Below are 21275 nucleotides of genomic sequence, written 5' to 3'. Positions count from 1 at the left end.
CACAGTACTACAAAAACACATTTGTATTTACCATAGTATTACTCATTGAGTTCATTTATTGATAAAAATATCCTCGACCAGCTGCCCCAGCAGGTTCTGCCATAATATTTGCCTGGGTTACGTATTTATGTGTGGGCGGAGCTAACAAACCAGGGGTGACACCCATTTGGGTTAGGGGTGTTTTTGTTTTGATGATTTCAAATGTCAACATTGGCTTTCAAACATCGTGCACCCCACCTTTAAAATACATGTCAGGCTCGTTTGTTAGGGTTGATGAGACCGTCCTTGGGGTATGATTTTTCTTTTTCCTCAGTTTTCTTTTTTTTTTCCTCTTTCCCTAGTCATAGGTTGTAAATTCTGATTCAGAAGTTTTAGACAAACACAGCAGCAGTTCCTCTTAGCTATAAATGTTGTAGACATGCTTCAAGATTTGACTATACAAACCATCAGAAAGTTTACAGATCAGCGGAAAACGAATAGTGGGGCATTAAATATTAATAACATTATTACATGCAGTGAGTTCAGTACAGTGCAGTGAAAGTGAAAGAGTAACTGGGGACTGAATGTTTACAGTGTTAGAGTAAAACTGAAAAAGTAACCGGGCTGGTAGTTTATAGCATTAAAGGAATATTGCAGGTAAAATATCTTAAGGACAACTTCAGTGTTTAAAAGTGGAATATCTTTTATATTAGATAACGTACATAACGTACAAAAGCATTTATTCATCATAATGCGTTTTAATAAGCTCAAAAGTCCTTTCAGTACAGACTCGCTGTAACGTTTATTAGTTATTGAAGGAGACGGCTTGATAAGAAACAGTCAGAGAGAAGCTTATGAAACTAAACAGATTGAGCTTACAGAATAATACAATTCTGTGTCACTGCTCAAAAATGTCCTCTCCATTGAAGACCTTCAATGAATCTGTATATGATTTGTAAATATAAATATTTAGCTTCTACATAGAGTCTGATAACATTTGGGTTGTGAGGTGTGGGTCACTAGGTAGTGTGTTCAGCCAGGGTTAAACTAACAGAGCACCTTCTGGAACATTCTGTATATAAAAGAAAGGTTGGAAAAGCCCCTGGTTGCTGCACCGTGGAATGATTAGTGGAAGGGTCAGGGCTTTCTGATTGTTATCTGGCCCTTGTCAGATGAATAGCTTGCTACGGAATCTGCCCTGAGGAGCCTTATTTTATTTGTGGAGTTACGACCGTGCTCCCGAGAGATCAGACCATAAAGCGTGGTTGGAGATTCTTCATATAAATGGCCAGGCATCAAGGAGCAAGCTTATAAATCGGACGGGACAGGGGATGATTTGGATGGAGGTGCAGGAATCCGGGAACTTGTGTTTCACATCATCAGGCTTGCAGCATAAATAACACTGATGGACAGAAAAAAAAACATGACAGGGCATTAAAGCCTCGTAGATTCATGGATATACTCACTTGTAGGCTTGACGTACACTCTGAGCTTCAAGCACGGCTTTCCAGCAAGGTTTGGATGTGGCGACGCTGTGGAGAAACAGAGAGACAGATACAGATTACAGCTGAAAGCAACGTAAACAAAAAAGGCTAGACAGAATGAAAAATCCCCAAATGAAAGTATACTAAAAAGGCAAAGCCATTAATACTTAGTCGATGACACTGATTACACAAGTCTAAACAACAAGGCTGAAATCTTCACCAAGCATACGCGGCCCTCAGATGTTTCTGGCCTTGAGCTATTCCAGTTCATCAGGCTAACCATCAGAACTTTGTGACTCGAGTGTAAAGAACAAATCGCCACGGCTCGTCTGGTGACCCATGTGCATACGCACACATTTTATATCTCACACACGTGCACCATATGGCTTTGTGAAACATGCTTGCGCACCATGCACCTCCAATAATACTAAGGACCTTTTTACTCCCTCAATGTGTTTCTACCAAGAACTTTTTTTTTTTAAGAATACAAAATAAAAGACTACACACGGCTGCCATTACAGCTTTTATTCCATAAAAATTCCCCTGTTCCTGCTGTTCTTATGGCTTTCACGCTAAACGACTGCTCTGGCTCTATTTCTCTGCGACAGGTGCTCCATGTAAATTGACACGCAATTGGTGAAAAATTCACCTACGTTTACACCCATAGGACAATGACATCAAAGCCTGTCACTGCTCATGGATGTTGATCAAATTGAAAACAAATTCAAATTTTATTTACACGACCGTACGCAGTAGTGAGATGCTTCTCAGCTGTCTGGGTCATAAAGGGAAAGAAGATGGAATGAAAAGAGAATAAAACGAGTTGCAACAAAATTAGAAATAGAATTATCTGTATGAATGAAAAAAAAATATATATAGAAAATCTAACATATATATATATATATATATATATATATATATATATATATATATATATATATATATATATATATATATAGAAACATAAACATATATATATATATATATATATATATATATATATATATATATATATATATATATATATATATATAAATATATATATATATATATATATATATATATATATATATATATATATATATATATATATATATATATACACAGTATATGTATATTAGAATATCAGTAGTGCGTAATTATAAAACTATAAAGTGAAATAAAAGGGCGAGTGAGATCTCGAGCAGCTCAGAGCGATGGCTGTTCGCAGCTGCTTGACGCCACTCGGTGCTAGATCTTATAACCTTATAACCCTGAGCTGCTCTCACCAACTGAGCACCGGTCTTTCTGTCCCCACAAAGACAGGAATCTGACAGCTTTGACCCTGTGGCTGGTCCCCATGAGGAAACCATTTACAAAAAAAGAAATAGAAAAATAGTTTTTAGAAAAAGATTGAGAAAGTATCATTTTGAATACTGAGGATAAGGTTAGATTCTTGTTTTAGTTCTTATAGGGATAGTACAACTGTGTGTGTGTGTGTGTGTGTGTGTGTGTCAGTTCTGTCAGTTCCAAAATGTCCTGAGTAGGTATGGAAAAGCCTAAAATATCCACTAACTTTGCAGAGAGCAAAAATAGGTTTCTGACATTATAAAGTGCTTTTTATAAAAGCAACGTGCTTTAAAAAAACCTTAAAGTCTAATATTACTTTTTGTTTCTAGATTTAGGATGAAAAAGCGGAAATTAGAACTTTTCTAGGATTAGAATATGAGACGAGAGTTAGAAACATAGGAATATACATTAAGATGTTAAGCGCTCCAGGTATTGTGTGTATGTGTTTGTGTGTGTGTGAGTGTGCGTTGATGTATGTGTGTGTATATATATGAGGGTTGGGGTGTGTGTGTGTGTGTGTGTCTGTGTAAGCAACTATAAAATGAGGTACACAGTTTGAGTTACCAGATTATGTGTGCATGCAAAATTTTTTTTTGCATGAAGCCTGAATAGAAACAATAGAAATGATCACGCACACACAAACACACACACACACACACACACACACACACACACACACACACACACACAAATAATGACTATGGTATAGGCAATACGAATGAATTTTACTAGTAAGAATTAATTTAGAAAGAAACTAGTCTGTCCAGGCTTGTTTACGCTTTAGCTGCCGCCTTTTGCTTATAATCTTGTCACACTCTTTTCAGAGTATTTGCATACCAGACGCTGATGGATACACCCAGTGATTAGCATTTTCTTTTGCAAACTTTTTTTTCTACTGAATATGGAAATACGAGTAATGCATAATTACAAGAGTGGCGTTATGTAGCTGTGTGGATTTGTGTGTGTGTGTGTGTGTGTGTGTGTGTGTGTGTGTGTGTGCGTAGCACCGTGTCAGACTGCCACAGTTACCACTCGCCCTCTCAGACACTTGTGATTCGGTGCAAGTCCTGGGGTGATGGACAAGCTCCTTTGTTTGAGGATAACCAAGCTAAGCCTCCTTTCGCCTACTCCCTATTCCTCTTAGGCGGCCCTTTTCACCCTATAACCCCAGGGGCCATGACAGCTACAATATTGGTAGTAGCCAAACAGTTCTCTGAGGGGGAAAGCGGGAGGAGAGCACGTTGAATAGGGAGCGTAAGTGCTTCCCTGCCCAGGCTGCCGTCGGGGACAAAGGGTACACAAAGCCAGGCTCCGGCACCGAGCAGCAGACGGAGGGCATTAAAAACCAGTTCAGGACATGCAGAAGAATCCCCTGTGCTTGAATCCCTAAAAAATTCTGAACCTTCTGTCTTTCTTCCTTTGTTGTTCACCCTCTCCGTCTCCCGCCTCTCCTCTTTCCAGGACTGACAACATCCCGTGGAGGGGAATAAGTTCTGTGACGCCCTGCTGGTTGAGGGGGTGGACAATTTGTGCAAAGCCCATTGCTTTCCCCCCCCAGTCAAAATAGATTTCTATCACTGGGAAGATAATAAGCAGTGAAATATGGAGTGATGAGACAGACATATTGTCAGGTAGAACTGGGCCTTGGTTACAGTGCTACTGTACTGTTTGCTATCCAGTGTTTAGGGATGTTATAGAAGTGGTGTATTTAATGAAATGTGTCAAATGTTTTGTAAAGTTCTTTCTCAAGGGACCAGTTTCGGCTCAGACGCAATGTACGTGTCCTTGGATTTTCCCCATTTGCACACAGCAGAGCATTAAAAGATGCACATTTCCAGCTTGCAAGCTTTACGGTTATTAAGGACAACAGATGGCACTGAGCTTTCGCAAATGACCACAGAGTCAGTGATGATAATAAATGTGCTTTTAGTCCTCAAACGAACCATTTTTACAGTGATGCTTTTAGGGTCAAGTGTCCTGACACATAATGCGCTATTTTCACTGCCAGGCCATAAGTTGTGTATCAAATCGGTGGCTCACTAAATACACCAGACAGACAGCGAAAAGAAAAAAAAATGAGCAGGGACAAAGGAATCGTTCTATTCCAGTTAATGAACTGTATTCGTTTAACATGAGGTGCCATATTCAGTTTAGCTTTGGTTACACATGAACTTTACTTTCCTCCCAAATCTGCTTAGGTTGGAGCAAAAACAGAAGAAAAAAAGGTTTATGTGCAAAATGGGAGAGAAAACAAAACAGAAGAGAAGAAAAAAAGAGTTGAAATTGCCTCATTAATGCATCGGGCATGCTGCCCTAAGCTTTTCCTTTTTGCCTTGGCCCAGCGGGAGCCCTTTTTATCAGGCCAAAGGACACCTTTCGCCTGGGCCATTAGCAAAACTGGGACAGATTCACTCTGGCAAATTCTCCCCTTCACAAGCCCTGAGAGATTGCAGGTTGAGGATGGAGCAAGCAGAGGGGCGTACCCGCTGTGACCTTGGCACGCTGCGCACGGAGCATCTGGAGGACGAAGAATCAACAGTGAGCAGTGTCCGGTGCCACATACCCCTCAGGTTAATGGCTTTTAGCTGTTCTTGTCCAAAAAAATGGTAATGACAGCAGACTCGAGGCTGCCGGAGACACAATTACTCCCATCAGGAACCTCCCAACGGCTAAATATGATTTGGCCAATCAGCATAATTTGGAGAGCGTTCTGCTTGACGGCGTCCGTAACTGGTTTTCACCCATCTAGCCCTGTGCGGCTAAGTGCTGAGCTAATGGCGTATGTAGTGTTTGACAAATTGACATTTTCATCCAGAGGAGAGCCCTTGGAAACAAAGTGGAAGAGGAGGGTCAGGCAAAATCTGACCATGTGAGGTCTACAGGGTGGGGTAGAACTCTCTGGCCCAGCTCAACTTGATTTATGTCACTTTTTGACTAAACACAATCTGTAATAGATTGTGCAACGTAAGTGTCTCATGTGTCAATGTGAGTGAAGGTGAAGACTGCTGGAAACGAACATAGCAATGCAAACAACCATTTGGGGGTATTAAATGGTTCTGCAGTAGAGGACAGTGGCATGCAACCCAAGTAAAACGACAGAGCATAGCCTATTAAATAAAACTCCCACTGTCTGTGTTGCTCGCAATTTAAACTGTCCTTCAGAAGGAGCATCAGGCAAAAATAACAAAAAGGTATATAGAAAACAGATTTGTAATTTCTGGAACGTCCAAATCCCCCACTAGTCTGTTTAATGTTCATGGGTCATCGGTAACAGTTCGTACAGTACTGTATTATTTCTCTTTAACGTTTATTATAGCAGACAGCATCCCACAAGATCTGTCACAATAACAGATACGTGTATGGATCACTGCGGCACATGCTACTGATTACTCTACACTGCAAATCCCACTTTATGAAACCTGTGCATCCAGCAGACCTTCCCTTTTGCCCCCTGCACCCTGGTTCCTGAAATCTGAGAGCAGATGATTAGCCCCTGAGGTGACGACTACACCTGGTCTGGGGCTTTGGGTGAAGAGTGTTAAGATGCAACAAGCTACTCACAGATGTAGTAGTACTCGTGTCCCGGGCGGAACTCGAAGCCCAGCGAGAAGGGTGTAAAGAGCTGGAACTTCTCGGAGAACTTGAGCGGCCCACTGGGGCTGAGCGGCCGATTGCACTCCCAGCGCTTGAAGCCTCTGATGAGGTGGTTGCAGGTGATGTAGCTGTCGTAGCTAACCATGTAGAGTATGTAACGCTCCATGCGCTCGGGAGGGAGTGGCGTCTCGTAATGCGGACAGTAGATGTCCAGATAGTCGTTGATGGCCACCTCCACCGTGTACTCACCATGTACGAATCTGCGGGAAAAACACAAGCGACAAAAACAAACACAATTCATATTTCTGTGGCAAATAAGTAATAGCTATACAAACAAAAGGACATGAGAGACAGGCTCCAGCTGACACAAATCCAATCGGCCATTTTAACACCCCTTGCCTCTGAAGCAGAATATGAGGAACGGCAAAATGATCTCATCATTCAAGCGAAAATAGCTGATGGCATGTGTCACTTATGCAGGAGATTTTCTCAGTGTGCCCTGCGATTGGATAATGGAGGCCAGCGCTGCTGAAGTGGGACTGACTGGAATGACCAAGCAGCATGGGACAGGCAGAGATTGACAGGGGTTCACAGAGTGAGAGCGGCTTCATTAAGCGCTTTCACAAGGTCCGGCTCATGGCTGCCTCAGCTGAAATGAGTTTGCTGGCCAGGCCGATTTAGATACAAATTGAGAACCTGCATGGTGCCACGAGTTGTCTAAAAAAAACGCTCCAGATTTGCTACAGCTATAGCTCACATGATTCCATGTATAGATTCAGATCTACTCTGTACCGTTACACTATTCTTAGTCTTTGGTTTGTATTACATTTAAACACCAGTTTGCAGTGGGGAAAAAGTGATGAGTCAAGTTCTCTTTGGAGGAAGCATTCTTATCTCGCCTGCCTCGAGAGCTTTATGTGAATGAGACGTGACAGCCCCAATGGAGGGATCTCAAATAGCTTGTTAACAACACAGCTGACAGACTTGCTCCATACTTGATGCCGTTAGCCTAGGAGGATAGGAAAAGCCTGTCAAGAAGGACCGCACTTGTGCTTCACGGACAAAAGTAAAATATTAAATTGGACTTAATAAGGTAAGAAAGAATGCTGCATATTTCCACTGACAAAGATAAATCTGAGATAGCAAAAATTTGAAAATACAAAAGTGACAAACACCCACAAACAAAAAAGCCCCTCTACCAACTCTGACTCGCTCTTTTGTCTGTTGAAAGTGTAAATCCAAATCTTATAAAAAAAAACAAAAAAAACAACAATGGTGCTGAAACAGAGAGCAGCCCATTCTTAATTCTATAGGATTAAGTCTTTGTTTACAAGAACAGCACACTGAAAAAGTCAAAGGGCAGGATCTGCTGGTGAGGGGGATTGCAGGGGGGTTAAAGGGGCAGAGAGGGGAAAAATGCCCAGACAGCAGATGACTTCAGGTCAAATATGGAATGTGGTCAGGAATATAAGGGTCAGTAACAGCAAAGGAAAGTATACAGTGTGCCATAAGTGCCCTGAACAGCCACATTTAAGGGTTTTATGAAATTTTCAGCCAAAAATGGCCCTAATGCAATCAACCATACATAATCGTCCTGTGGCATCTTAATTTGGGCCCATAAGTGATCCAAGTGTACATTCTCTAAGGTCCTGGGGGGTCTGTGTATTACCCCAGAGATATGATCTCATCAAAGTTGAGCTGCATCTGTGTTCTGACAAGGAGATTTGAATTAATCGTCATCATTCCATGGGCACATGTGGACCAGATGAAAGTGGTAAGTGTGGGCCATCACTCAATTACTATCTGGGTGGGGGTTTGGAGTAAGGCCTGGTATCAAATGACCGGTAATCTGGGTGTGGAATTACTGTCGGAGGGCTGTGGAGAACCAGCTGCCTTCTTTAAATGTCTCTCTTTCTCCCTTATCACTGCTACCCAGAGATCAATCCTTCTCTACTTTTCAGTGTGCATTTCTTTCTTTTTTTTATTTCTCCCCCCTTCCTATTCCCTTCAACATGTCACTTTTTTTTCTCTTCCATCTCTGGCACACTTGAAACCCACACGATCACTGACGGCTTGCTTGCCAGGCATCCTGCATCAGGGTGGAGGGGGAGAAGAAAAAAAGAGAGAAAAGCCTAAATAAAATATAAGAACCTGTCTCTAATGTCCAGCACTTTTAGAAAAGAACACTTTATATCGCTTCTGCCGAGAGCTCATGCTATTACTTTAGCCCCTGTGTTCAAAAGAATATTTTTGTAAGCACTAGCGCAGGGGTGATACTCTGGTCCCTCTTTTATCCGCTCAGGCTTTCTTTTTGTATGGGAAAGTGCTTGGATTACAGCGTGATTACTTCTTGTGGTGGGGGCTTAAGACAAAGAAGCAAAAGAAAAAAAAAACAACTTTCTGGAACATTCTGGAAGATCTTGATATCACTCCGTGGTAAAAAATGTAATCATCTCGCCATAAAAAAAACATGTGTTATGAGTGCACTAATAGTTAACACATACCATTATGGCACGTTGTGACATTTGTCTTTCGGATTCCTAATATGCATTATGTCTGAGTAAATCAGTGGCACTGCCTCCTCCTGGCAATAAATGCAGTTGAGGCTGCCAAATGCGTTGACATTCACAAAGTCTGAGCGATTCCTTCTGATCGAGATGTGTGGCGGAGTAAAAAAAAGAAAAAAAAAAGAGAGAAAATTACGACCTTGCGAATAATGCCTGGTTTATAGAGGAGGAGCTGAGAGGGAAGCAGAGTGATGTGACAAATGAAAATATCAATAAAAGACCTTAATGTGTTAAGAAAGAGCTATTGAACACGTACACGCAAGCTGTGTTTGGTAAACTCGTCATTTAAGACCTCTTATTCTGATTCGGGATCAGTTTCTTCCTCAGTTCTCAGCCATTATGACACAAACACACACTAATATGATGTTTGCTTCCCATCTTCAGGGTATCAGCTTCCCCAAAGAGCAATCGATAGCTACTCTATCAACAACCCCAATCCACAATCCTCACTCCTCAATCTCGGAGGGAGACAGAGATAAAAACACGAGATAGCGTGAGATAAAATCTGCCATATCTCGTGATGATATAAAGAAGACTATGTGGTGGTTGAGGAAAGTAATGATCTATATTCATCTGTTTCCAGGAGCCAAGGAAGCAGAACTGACTGTTATCTGGGAGAGAGGGTCTTAGTCCCACACCACTTTCAATCACAGTGACATTAGCGAATCAGGGGCATCTGTGAGGGCATGTACTGTATGTGGAAGAGGGCAGATACCGCTGTCTTCCTTCGAGCTTCATGTGTCTCAAGTAGGAAGTGTTAACCTTCAACTTTCCTGCTTAGGTAGCTGTTTTGTGAAGGGGTGCAAATTTGGGAAATGGTGTAAAAAAAAAATAAATCATAGTTTGTAAACACTGTATAGAACAACTTCTGCAAACTCTTAAGAGCCTGATCTTCTGTCGACAAGGAAAACATGGTGGTGATTGATCAATCTGACATTCAAACTAAACTCCCAGTGCTGACTTTGAAGTCCCACAAGAGGTTTGTGTGCCAGTTGGTCACCAAATACCCATCAGACATTAATTCATCACACAAAACTGTTTGTGTTCGGCATGTTTAAAAGAAGAACGGAGATCCTCGCTGTGAACTTTTCAACCAAGTCCATTCTCCCAGGGGTCTGAAATGGCCTGATTTACCAAAGCGTCAGACGCACCAGAGCCTGCTTCGTCTCTGCTCGGCTTTATGACTTCCTTTGGTAAACGTTTGCCTGTAACCGGGCCCCGCTTTCAAAGTCTCCAGCAGGAAGCATCTGCACTACAAGAGGTCAAAAACCAAACAAGTGGATCAGATAAGACAGAACTGACTATTTATGCTATTTGATTTTTTCAATCAAGAAGCCAAAGAGTCATTAAAGCCATTAGAGGTAAAAAAAAAAAAATCAGTCCTGAAGAATTCTGTGCTCTGGTTAAGTGATATGAGAGCATGTTGTGGCTGCTGGCCTCCGATAAGGCACACCTCATGAACGAATGTAATGCACCGGAACGGTCTGACAAACAAGATCTACATATTACGCAGGAACATGTGGGGCAGCTGGAGTGATTCTCAGATAGGAATGTAAAAGTGAGGAAGAGTTCCTTTCTGTGACCACCTAGTCTGTCCTCGGCAAAATTTGCTCCAGCTGTTTGTTAGTCCATGCCACATGCTTTACAACAAATTACAGAGCAAAGAGAGCAAGGCAGAGAAAATGAGAGAGAAAGGTATTGGAGTGCAACAAGGCAAATATTCACATCCTCTCTGGTGAGCGCTGTGCTCTGGGATCTTCCATTCATCATGCTTGCAGCCTGGATTCGCTCCCAGTGCAAACACTATAGAACAGAAATTTGACAAGCACTGCCGGGTTGACGCAGAAGTGCAAATCTGTTTATATCATGCGGATTTCGCTCTACGATACGGCAGAGAAGACTTTCTCCTTTTTTGTTGACTCACAACCAAGGCAAACAGAATTGCGGAATTTATTCGACAATTAACCGATGACCCGGACAAGTTTGTTCAACACAAACACAAAGGGCTAATAACACGATCTTTTCACACGTCAGCGCTAATTTCGCTTCTAGCTCTGTGCTGTTATGTTTAAAACCTCATCTAAGGCAAACAACACAGATCCTGTAGTCTACAGTGCTTTGGTGTGTTAGTGTTTGGATTTTTTTTGACAGTGTTTGATGGGAAGAAGGGGGTTTGTGTGCAGGTCAGTTTAGTCACAGAGGTCTGCAGCAACACATGACAGAACTGTGCGGGTGTTTATAATAGACAGGCTAGAACAATCCTGGAGACGACGTGAATGTGTGTGTGAGTGTGTGTGTGTGTGTGTGTGTGTGTGTGTGAGTGTGTGTGTGTGTGTGTGTGTGTGTGTGTGCGCACATGTTTTAGAATGGCCCTTTGTGCTAGCAGGCCCTGGTCTGGAAGCCATTTCCAAGCGCAACAGCTTGGACCTCGACTGCCATCCGCCTCTTCCCATGTGGATCGTGTTTATTGTTCTTCGTGTCATGCAGACGCCGACCCCACACACCCCAACCCCCTTCAGCACCTCCCTACAATCTAAGCCTGTTATTCCAGCTCAGTTTGAGCAATTTTCCTATCGCTGCATTTATGCAAACTTAACCCCCAGTGAGCGCTCAGCGCTTGCTTATGAGAAAAGAAAACACACACACACACACACACACACACACACACACACACACACACACACACACACACACACACAGAAAACAAACAAATTTAAAAAAAAAGAGGGCAGGCTCAAGGGGCAAAAAAGCATGTGCTTTATTAATTATATAATTCATTTATTTTAAAGATTAAAGGCTTGTGTTTTACATTTTCCAATGCATCACCATGATTCTTGTCTTGTGAGCAGGATTCAGGAGGGTTGCAGTAATTAGCTTGGTAGCTCATGCACTGGCACACTCAGCAGTAGTGTGTGTCCCAATCACAGTGGAGGCAGTGGGCTAACAGAATACCCTCCTTACAGGGCAGATGCACTCTCCTGCTTAATTACATTTTATATTTCGGTCTGTTCTCCTCCCGTTAAAACTGAACGAGTGCAAATTTTAGAGTACCCCTACATACAGTGCTAAATAAACTGCTTTCTGTGCAAGATGGGAATTTGCTGTTGTATTATTAGAGCAAGAAATCCAACTCTGAACCTGCCATGCATCATTTCTATCAAAATTATTGAACAAAATATTTCTAACAATTGCACTGATTATAGAACTGATTTTCTATTTTCTATTTTCTATTTTCCCAAAGGAACAATTCTAAGATAATGAAAACGCTGACAATAAGTCAATCTGATATTTAATTACAATTTTATTTGAATGGTTAATTCCCTTATGCACAACATGCACGTTGATGGTGAAATTGTCCAGTATATACATTCAGTGTTTCTATCCTACATGAATCTGAATGCTTGTAAAAATGTATTTTCACATTTTTTTTTTAACTGCACAAGCCTGTTGCGAAGGCAGGCTGCATTTCCGTCATGTATTCCACAGCCCTGCAAACAAGGGTGGAATAATTACACTCCTTCTGACTAGGGAAACTATTTATCTTCCCTAAATCCCACACAACAACCGCAGCGGCTGCCCTGCGCAGCACAAAGCAGGCAGAAAAAAGCCGGCAACAGTCTGCGGGTAGCTGGGGACAGTGTGGGTTGGGCTAATTGGAAATGCACAAACACAGAGACAAACCTACCTTAAAAACGCACACACTTGGACACACAAACGCTCCGGTCCGACTTGGAAGCCCTCGGGGCCAAACACAGGTGATCCTGTGCTATGTATCGTTTAAACAACTTTAATCCACACCTCTCTTGAACATCGACGTGCTCTTCTTTACTTCCCTGCTTTTCGGGTTGAGACTAACCGAGAGAGAAAGGGAGAGGCGGTTCAAATCAAACATAGCGCTACCCCAAGCAAACGCTGATGCTTAATTGGCAGAGCCGTGATAAATTACGGTCCTGCTCTTTTCAGGGTAGTGCCGCTGCTGGCTGACTTCCTCTGGCCTCCTGTGAACCCTAATGAGTAGATGCTTATTAACGACAGCAGCCGCTATTAAACAGCGTTTAGCAGACGCAAACCCGACTGTGCAAACCATGTGCTTGCCAGCAGTTTGTTAGGGGCTGGAGCGAAGCTGCAGGGTTTCCTTTGAAACAGATTAGAACTGTATGGGGTTTTCAGGTTTTTACTGAGTGCTGCGCTATTAGCCGCCGTCGTACTTCTCAAGGAGCCGAGCACGTGGTAACCATACTGGTGAAAATGCAGACCGCAAACACGGCTAAAATGATTTTTAATGGCCAGCAAGCAGGCAATTAAGATTAAAAAAATATATATATATCATGTTGCATTTATGGTGCTATAAATTCATTCACTCGTCTTCACTATGAGCTGTATATTGCTCAGGGCTGAGGTGGAGCCGGAGCTGCAATTAGGATTACAACTACAAACCCATCCCACCCCAACCAACCCCACCTTAACAGTGGCACTGTATATCGGGATAATAAAATAGCAAAAAAAAATCAAAATGCCCAGGACAACAAATAAGACTTCAGCTTGGATTTTTGTGGATTTTTCCACACGCCATTGAATATGACACATTTTTGCACAGAACATATTGCATGTATTATAGTAAACTGCACACATCTGCACTTTCACACATCTGCACTTTCACAATATTCATACTGTCACTATATTTTATATTTTATATATTTTTCCCCTTTTTCTGACTGAATATTAATTGAAGAGTTAAACATCAGTCTGAATTTCAGCAACAGGATCATTAAAGAATTTGAATCATTTATGTTTCTTGCTGTGTAATCAACAATATTTGTTTTGATTCTCTCAAGCTCTGACCGATAGCCTGACTTTTGATTAATCGCATGCTTGCGGAGTTTCTTTTCCTTCCTTACTTTCCCAGAACGTACTGAGCATTCTGAAATCATTAACATGCATGAAGGAGAGAATCAGGAGAAGGGCAGCGCAGGGAATTTCACCTTCTTTACCTCTGCCATATGCAGTCACTAACTTAACAAAGTGGGAGATTTCACGGCATGTTACCAGATTAAGTTGATTAGAGAAAGCAAAAAAGAAACCTCTTTATATAAGCTGTCCTCTAGAGGGCTTGTGAGATGTGTAATATGCCAGCCATGCGCTCGTTTCAGTGATGAGATTATATGCTGTTTGTTTCATCATGGGCTCTGTAAACACCTGTCTCAGACAAACGACTCTCACGACAAACAAGACCGCAGCAAGCAATGCTTGTGCATGCTTATAGATGGTGCATATGAGTGCTCATGAATTCACATGTGCACACACACACACACACACACACACAAATTCTCTGTTTCTCCCTCACACACACAAACTCTCCTACTCAACACACACCCAAACACAGCCACTCAATTGCACGCGCACACGCACACACACATACACACACACACACACACACACACACACATTTCAACCTGATGCAGGTATCGACATAAACATACAAAGTATCTCAAGGACTGGACACAAAACCTCCCTGTTCTCAGCTCAGATTTCCAGCTTTGTGTGCAAAAAGGTACACAAGTGTATCTGTGTGTGTGTGTGTGTGTGTGTGTGTGTGTGTGTGCACAGAGGGGGACAGGCTCCAAGCTGAAAATGATAATGATGCCATGCACTCTAGAGCTAAGTGTATCACCCGGCCTGCTCTCCGCTGCCTGCCTTCTTTGTCTTTTTTAACACCATTAGCAAAGTGCAGGCTAATAGAGTTAGAGCTTGGGCTCGGTCCGCAGGAGAGGGATTGGGTGACTCGCTCTGCTTGAGAGCCCATCTACTCGACTCCTCTCATCTTGCTCTGCGAGGCCTTTTAAAGGGCCTTGATGTATTCTTTTATTTCCCTCTCCGAGCACTGGGCCCATTTCACGGCCATTGTTCTGCTTGGTCAAACAGCCCGCGTCAGACCCTGCTGAATCAGATGGCTTACGCAAGTCTCATTTCAAAAGCTGCTTGAGAAACATTAGAAATGGAGACTATGCTCTAGGTGCACAAAACATGACAATAAAACAGTAGTAATCACAGCAGCAGTTAGTGACCATGCATTTTGTTTGTGGAGAAGGATATTATTAACAACAGGGCCTTGATTTATGCTTCAGGATAACATCTAGTGAATGTTTAGAGCACAGTTGAGCCTCAACAACATACAGTCATCCAGCATAACAGCTAGTTTAAAGGAGTTTTAGACACAACATTGTTTGACTGTGTTTTATACATCATGGTACATACGTAGAAGCACTTACATCATTAACCAGGTTTGCAAGTTTTGAGCAAAATTCCCAGCTAAACTATGTCTCAAAAACCAAAGTCTTGAAAAAAAAGTCTTGCAACTAGAACAAAAAATTTGAGCACAAGGAAACAGACATGGATTTGTTTATTTTCTCAGACTTCATGTGGGGAAACAAGGTTACCGTGGTGCACACATCATTTCTAATGTACACACGTGATCCACTCCATAATCCTTTTTCACATCAAATCTTTTCAGTTTATTACACAGCACAGATACAGTATCTGTACCTACAATCTTAAATTTGTTAGCAAAAATGTAGCAGACTTAAATCAGATTATTTGCTTGTTTATTTCCAAAGTAGCCTAATATAGATTAAAGGTGGGGTCTCCGTTGTTTGAGAAATGCTTCAGAAAACTGCGTTGGGCCGCCAAACAAAACTAACATGTAGCCAATGAGCAGAAGGGACGTGTCTTGTACGCATGTGTGACATTAGCAGAAAGCGGTTTTAACATTTACATGGAGGATAAAAACAAAGAAAGAGAGCGAAGAAAGGCTTACGATAAGGCAAGAAGTAGGATCAGTGTTAATATAGGATCAGCTTTCCAGCGCTGGAGAGAACTGAAGGAGCGGGAAGGAGCGATGGGACACCGAGGTTGCTTTTTTCCTTCTCGATAGTTGAGTAACATTGGTTTTGCTTTGTTTCACAGAACTAATATATTCCGTCCTTTGCATGATTATGCTTGTGTGTCATTTTTGCTTGTTTGTTTATCTGCAATCGTATTGTTCTTCCCTTCAGCTATGATAAAGACACATTTCTTTACATTAGTTGCCTGGGTTACGTACGTATGTGTGGGGCGGAGCTATCAAAACAGGGGTGGAACCCATTTGGGTTAGGGGCATGTTTGTTTTGGTGATTTCAAATGTCAACATTGGCTTTCAAACAACGGACACCCCACCTTTAAAAATAGTGACTCTGGCAACCCTGCCATTCACTGTTGCTCCTCCCCCCACAGCATGACTCCAGTCCAAATGAGCCTCTATTAGCACTTCCTATTTTGTTCCAATAGCAGTTTCTATTTTGATCAGTTTGTGCAATAGTAACTTCAATTTAGAGCTAAATGGGGCAGTGAGCAGAGCTAAATGGTGCATTTCCCCTCATCCTAAAAGGCGAGCAAATCAATGAAACATTCAACTGTATCTGTCAAATGGCTACTATTTTTTTAATCGTTGCTCACTTGAAAGAGGTAATAAGTATTGAAATTGTATAAAAATGTATGGAGTTGTCAGTGAGAACCTTACGAAGATAAACATTTGTTGAATTCCCCTCAGAACAGCTGCCACAGACAATAACAAGTACGGGTACGCATTTTGTATCTTGAACACCACGGGACTCTAGTGGATTATACACACATGACCGACTTTCTAGGTAATACGGCTCACAAGAGTTTGCCGATTAGCTAGAGTTGTGTTACAAGTGCTAGCTTAAAATGGCTCGTATTCAGTGTACTGATTTATGCAGCGATACACCACCTCCTCGTCCTCCTCAAGCAGCAGCTATTGATTAACTATATATGACATTAGTGGGGAGATTCTACATCATTAGTCATCATTTTCCAAGCACGTGTTCGCACTACAAATGTCCCCCTCCCTCATTACCAAAACCAAACACATCACCTTCTGACAAATTGCAATCTTTATCAATGGGGGGCATCATTAGTATAAGAGGAAGGAAAGGTCCTTGTATGACTGTTTGGTGGAGGATTTCTCCTGTAATATATATCTGAACCTGCAAGTACAGTCTAAAGTTTAAAATGTAAAGATTCTCACAGATCTGGCACGATACACAGGAAATCCGACAGCTACTCTTTTATCTCTCAGGTAACCATAGCTTATATATCATTCTTCTGGATCAGTGTACAAGGTGGTCTAATGGAAGTAGCTATACTACTTGCGTTCCACATGGGCATGCAGGCACATCGAGAGATAAGATAAAACTGAGACAGGGTAGCTGAAGGAAAGCAAATGGCTGCACGGCAGACGGGACAATTCTCTGGAAGGAAGTCTTGGTCCAAGAGTTTCTCCTTGTACATCATCTGTACTAATGAACTACACCTTTCCAACGTAGGTAAGTGTGTGGTGGGATGGTCTGAAGGCTCAGATGAAGAAAGGGCTATACCGCCTGCAACCTGAGCCTTGTAATGACAAGGCATAGGACAATGCATGCAGTGTAGTCACTGTTCAGCTCCCAGGCAGGCTCCCAGATGTGAGATAAAAGATACAAGCAGAGAGACAAAGTTATCTACGGTCAGCATCGGCCAGCAAGGGCGGGGGAAACCCAAGCCTATTGTGGAGACTGGGATCGCTGTGTGAAATGCCCACAGGGGCAGCAGACAGTGGAAGAGGAGCACAGCCCCTTGGGCAGACAAGTCCACAACACAAGTAACCTAAGCCTCCGTTGCCGCCCATTTCCCATGATCCACCCCAAAATTTATCTCCTCCACCGCCACCACCAGGACTCGTCAGGTATCTCTGTTTAAATGCGCTCCTGAATTGATGAGATGACAGATTTCGCTAAGGGACACGTCTGTTGTCACATACCTCGTCTTCCTCTGTCATCTCCCTTTCAGACCCTGGTCAGATTTCTGTTGTATTAGCAGTATTGTTCTTGCCCTGAGCTGAGACACTGATCTGGACTGATTTTCCCACCTTTATTTATGGTCACACTGCAGAATGGAGCCTCTTAGCCAAATCTAAATTAAGCATGCTTAAGAAATTGAAGTATGAGTAAATAATATGGTGTAAAAAAAAGGTCAAGTGCATTTTGAATGGATTTGATTGCCTTCTTCTCACCTTTGCACGTGTCCTCTACGCTAGGCAAGTTCAAGAGAGAAAAAAATTAAATCAATTAGATCAATGACCACAGATTTCTTGCAACCACTCCTATGAAACAATCTTGACAGAACAAGTCAGGTAGTAGATGTGTGAAGGGCTTTCAGTGACATACTGCTGTCAGAGTTCATCCTCCTCTGTTCTGAAAGGGCCTACTGAATCAAAGTTCCTCCAGGAACAAAGAAGGGGCTCGCCATCAGTACCAGACAGTACAGCAAAGTGGCTCTGCCAGATGCAGCGCTGCCAGCAAACCTTATTTATTCTGCCTTGACCTGAATGACAGGAGAATACAGTGCTGCCTGTTCAGATGGTAAGAAGGCCCGTGTTCTCCTGCCTGGGTGTGGATGCTTTGTTTTGCATTCTGTCGGATCTAGGATTTCTAAGGCTAGTCTTGTCACTCGATGGTCCTCAAACACGCCTGTGAAAGGTGTGGGGCTTTACATTTTTCTGACTTTTGACACCTGACTAGGGGAGTTATGGTACTCAACATTGTAGGCATTTAGAGGTTTTCTCTGCTTGGCCCATCATCCTTTAAAATGAACAACACCAAGACTGGACTAACCAAAAATCTTAATCTTTATCTGGGTTGCCAACATTGGAAAGTCTGTTACATCAATTCACAGTCATCTGATTTTTTTTAAAATTAAGCATGTAAGCTAAAAGACCACTCTCGCAAATTTGTGTAGTACATGAGTAAGGTAAAGTACATTATCTGGAATCTGATGAACAACTGGGGAAAAGGTCTCCAAAACCCTAGTCCATATTAGGAATAAGCTTTTTTATTTTGAAGTATGCGTGGACTGAGGTCGTAGAGTTGGTAGTCTATAGACGATCAAGCATGCCAGATCACCGTCAGCTACAGTACCTCAGTGTGGAAACCCAACTTCAGAAAGTGGCATCTGATTACCACTGACCCCTGTTGAACTTGTCTTGGCAGATCCTTACATGCTGCTGTGATGCACGCTGCCTGTACTCCAAATGTGACACCATTACATGCCTTGGGCACTGCACATTCAGGTTTCCATATTTCATTAAACCTGACCCTTTGGCTTTAGGCTCCTTCAATGAGTAAATTAATTTGTGACGAATTTTGGCAAGAATGTTCAATTGTTCATTGGCATTCTCAGGATTGCTGATGGAAGACTGCTTTATCCACATGTATACTGCAGATATAAGTTAATGTAGTGGCCTGGAGCCATCACTGGGAATTCTGGGATTAACCCTCCCTTTTTGTTTTCCCTATACACCATACAAGAAGAACGGAATCCATCACCAGGCCAGACGGGCAAGTAGCTCATAGATCGATGCAGGTCGTGACCCCTGGCCCATGCAGTATGTGGAACGGAGTTGCTGAGTGGCAGCTGTGACTAGCCCATCGATCTGGGCAACCTGATTGGGGAACGGAAGGAAGCAAATGAAAAAAAAAGGAATAAGGGGGGTTGCTTTCACTCTGTTAATCAAGGAGAGGCAAGGGCATCGGCAGGCCGGCCTCTGGGGCCATATTGCTTTGTTCCCCAGCTGGCTGTTTATTAGGCCGTGCTGAAAACTCCCTGAGCTCACTCTTCTCCTTCCTTACTGCAGCAAACAACTAGTTAATCACAAGGGTTAAAATCCTAATACTGTGCTGTAACAGATCTCACGAGTGCATTCGTCCGCAGCTTGGGGATCTGCCCTGACCTCAATTTTACAAACGAGCATGGCTATGAAGCTCTCTGAGACAAAAGTCATTAGGTCACAGCCTGGTTTTTGATCATCTGTATCACTGCATGCAATCAGGCGTGAAAATGAAAAGGTTGCTGTTGTTTTGTTATCATCCTCAGACACTGTGATTCAGGCCCGCCCTCGCTTGGCCAGCACCTCATAAACATAAAAGTTTGGGATTAGCTGGCCACCATAACTAGCAGCAGCAGGGCTGAAATGTGCGCTAATTGAGCCAATGGTGTCCAAGCCCTCCATCTGTCCACCTTCTCATCTCGAAGGAAACGTCATTCTGAGCTCAGTGCAAGCTGTTCTTGGCTAAAGGAATGAAGATGACTGTTGATGGTGAGCTTTCAAAAAAGAAAGGGGAGCGCACAAACGCAGCGCTGATTTCATCTTCTGATGCAGAACTATATTTGTTCGAATCAAGATATTAATGGATTTCTCTAGTGGAAAGCTGAAACCAGCATGCAACTGATATTACCTTGATATGATTGCTTGGAAACAATCCAGAAGTTTCTGGTAACTTATACTTACACCCATCATTGCACAATCATTGTGCATACACATACTAATAAACACCACAGCTGTGATGAATGAACCAAATGAAGTGTTTCCTCCTCTGATCCAAGCCACTGATCATTACACGGCTTGCTGTTGCTGTGACACCGTAATTCACTTGTGAACAACTCAATCTGTCACAGCATGGATTTCGTTTAGGAAGCATAACAAACCCAAGAGGTTTATTCTGTTTATTATATAGTAACACAATTTCTATCCCTGTAGTCCATTGCTTAGACTTAAAGGTGTAAAGCAAGGGGTGAGAAAAGAGCCAAAGTGTACTTTTTGAGTATAATTTCACTTTTTTAAGATAAAATACTCAACGTGGCTTCATTTATTTTTGATTGCTAATACAGACAAAAAAAACAAACAAATACAATGCATTTCCTCCAAAAAAACTATAAACCGATTAACACACTATACGTTCACCTTGTTTTAAAATGTCGTTTTGAGGTACGATTAAATAAAGCAGATGCCTACTGAAAGTCTACTTGTCAGATGCCAAATGCTTAGACAGCAGGTTTATAAGTAGAAAAGCAGAAAATGCAATTTTTTTAAAGTAATTACGCACATACTTTTTTCACCAGACGACTTCTCGACACTCACAAGAGTAATTTTCTTGATCACTACAGTACTTCAACATTTATTCAAGTTTACTGCACTAGCATTATTTTTTACTCGAGTCAAAGTTTTCTGTACTCTTTCCATAATCGGGTACCAAATCTGGCAAAAAAGTATAACTCATGGTGTCTGAAAAGTTTTAGCCATAAGTAATGGAAATCCCAATGCAGAGGAATGGCATAGTGTATTCATATGCGCCTTCCCAAAAAACCCCGCCTAACCGTTGTCCTTGACTCCCAGTGGCCGTTAAGCCAACTGGCGGCCTAATTAAGCATGCCGTGGTGAGCCATCAGCACG

General features: G+C 42.2%; 1 protein-coding gene across 2 annotated transcripts in view; it reads right to left on the bottom strand.

The window, feature by feature from the left end:
- The window catches only part of LOC132851825 (ephrin-A2-like), a 125053-nt gene that overhangs the window by 4656 nt on the left and 99122 nt on the right, over positions 1-21275 (bottom strand). For both annotated transcript variants that reach the window (XM_060878864.1, XM_060878856.1), the window contains exons 2-3: positions 6354-6646; positions 1446-1511 (exon numbers count right to left, since the gene is read on the bottom strand). In XM_060878864.1, the coding sequence (XP_060734847.1) occupies positions 1446-1511; positions 6354-6646 (359 nt within the window). The remainder of the gene's footprint in view (positions 1-1445; positions 1512-6353; positions 6647-21275) is intronic.

Source organism: Tachysurus vachellii, chromosome 1 (genome assembly GCF_030014155.1).
Source record: "Tachysurus vachellii isolate PV-2020 chromosome 1, HZAU_Pvac_v1, whole genome shotgun sequence".
Classification (NCBI taxonomy): domain Eukaryota; kingdom Metazoa; phylum Chordata; class Actinopteri; order Siluriformes; family Bagridae; genus Tachysurus; species Tachysurus vachellii.
This window is presented reverse-complemented; position numbering and strand designations above follow the sequence as displayed.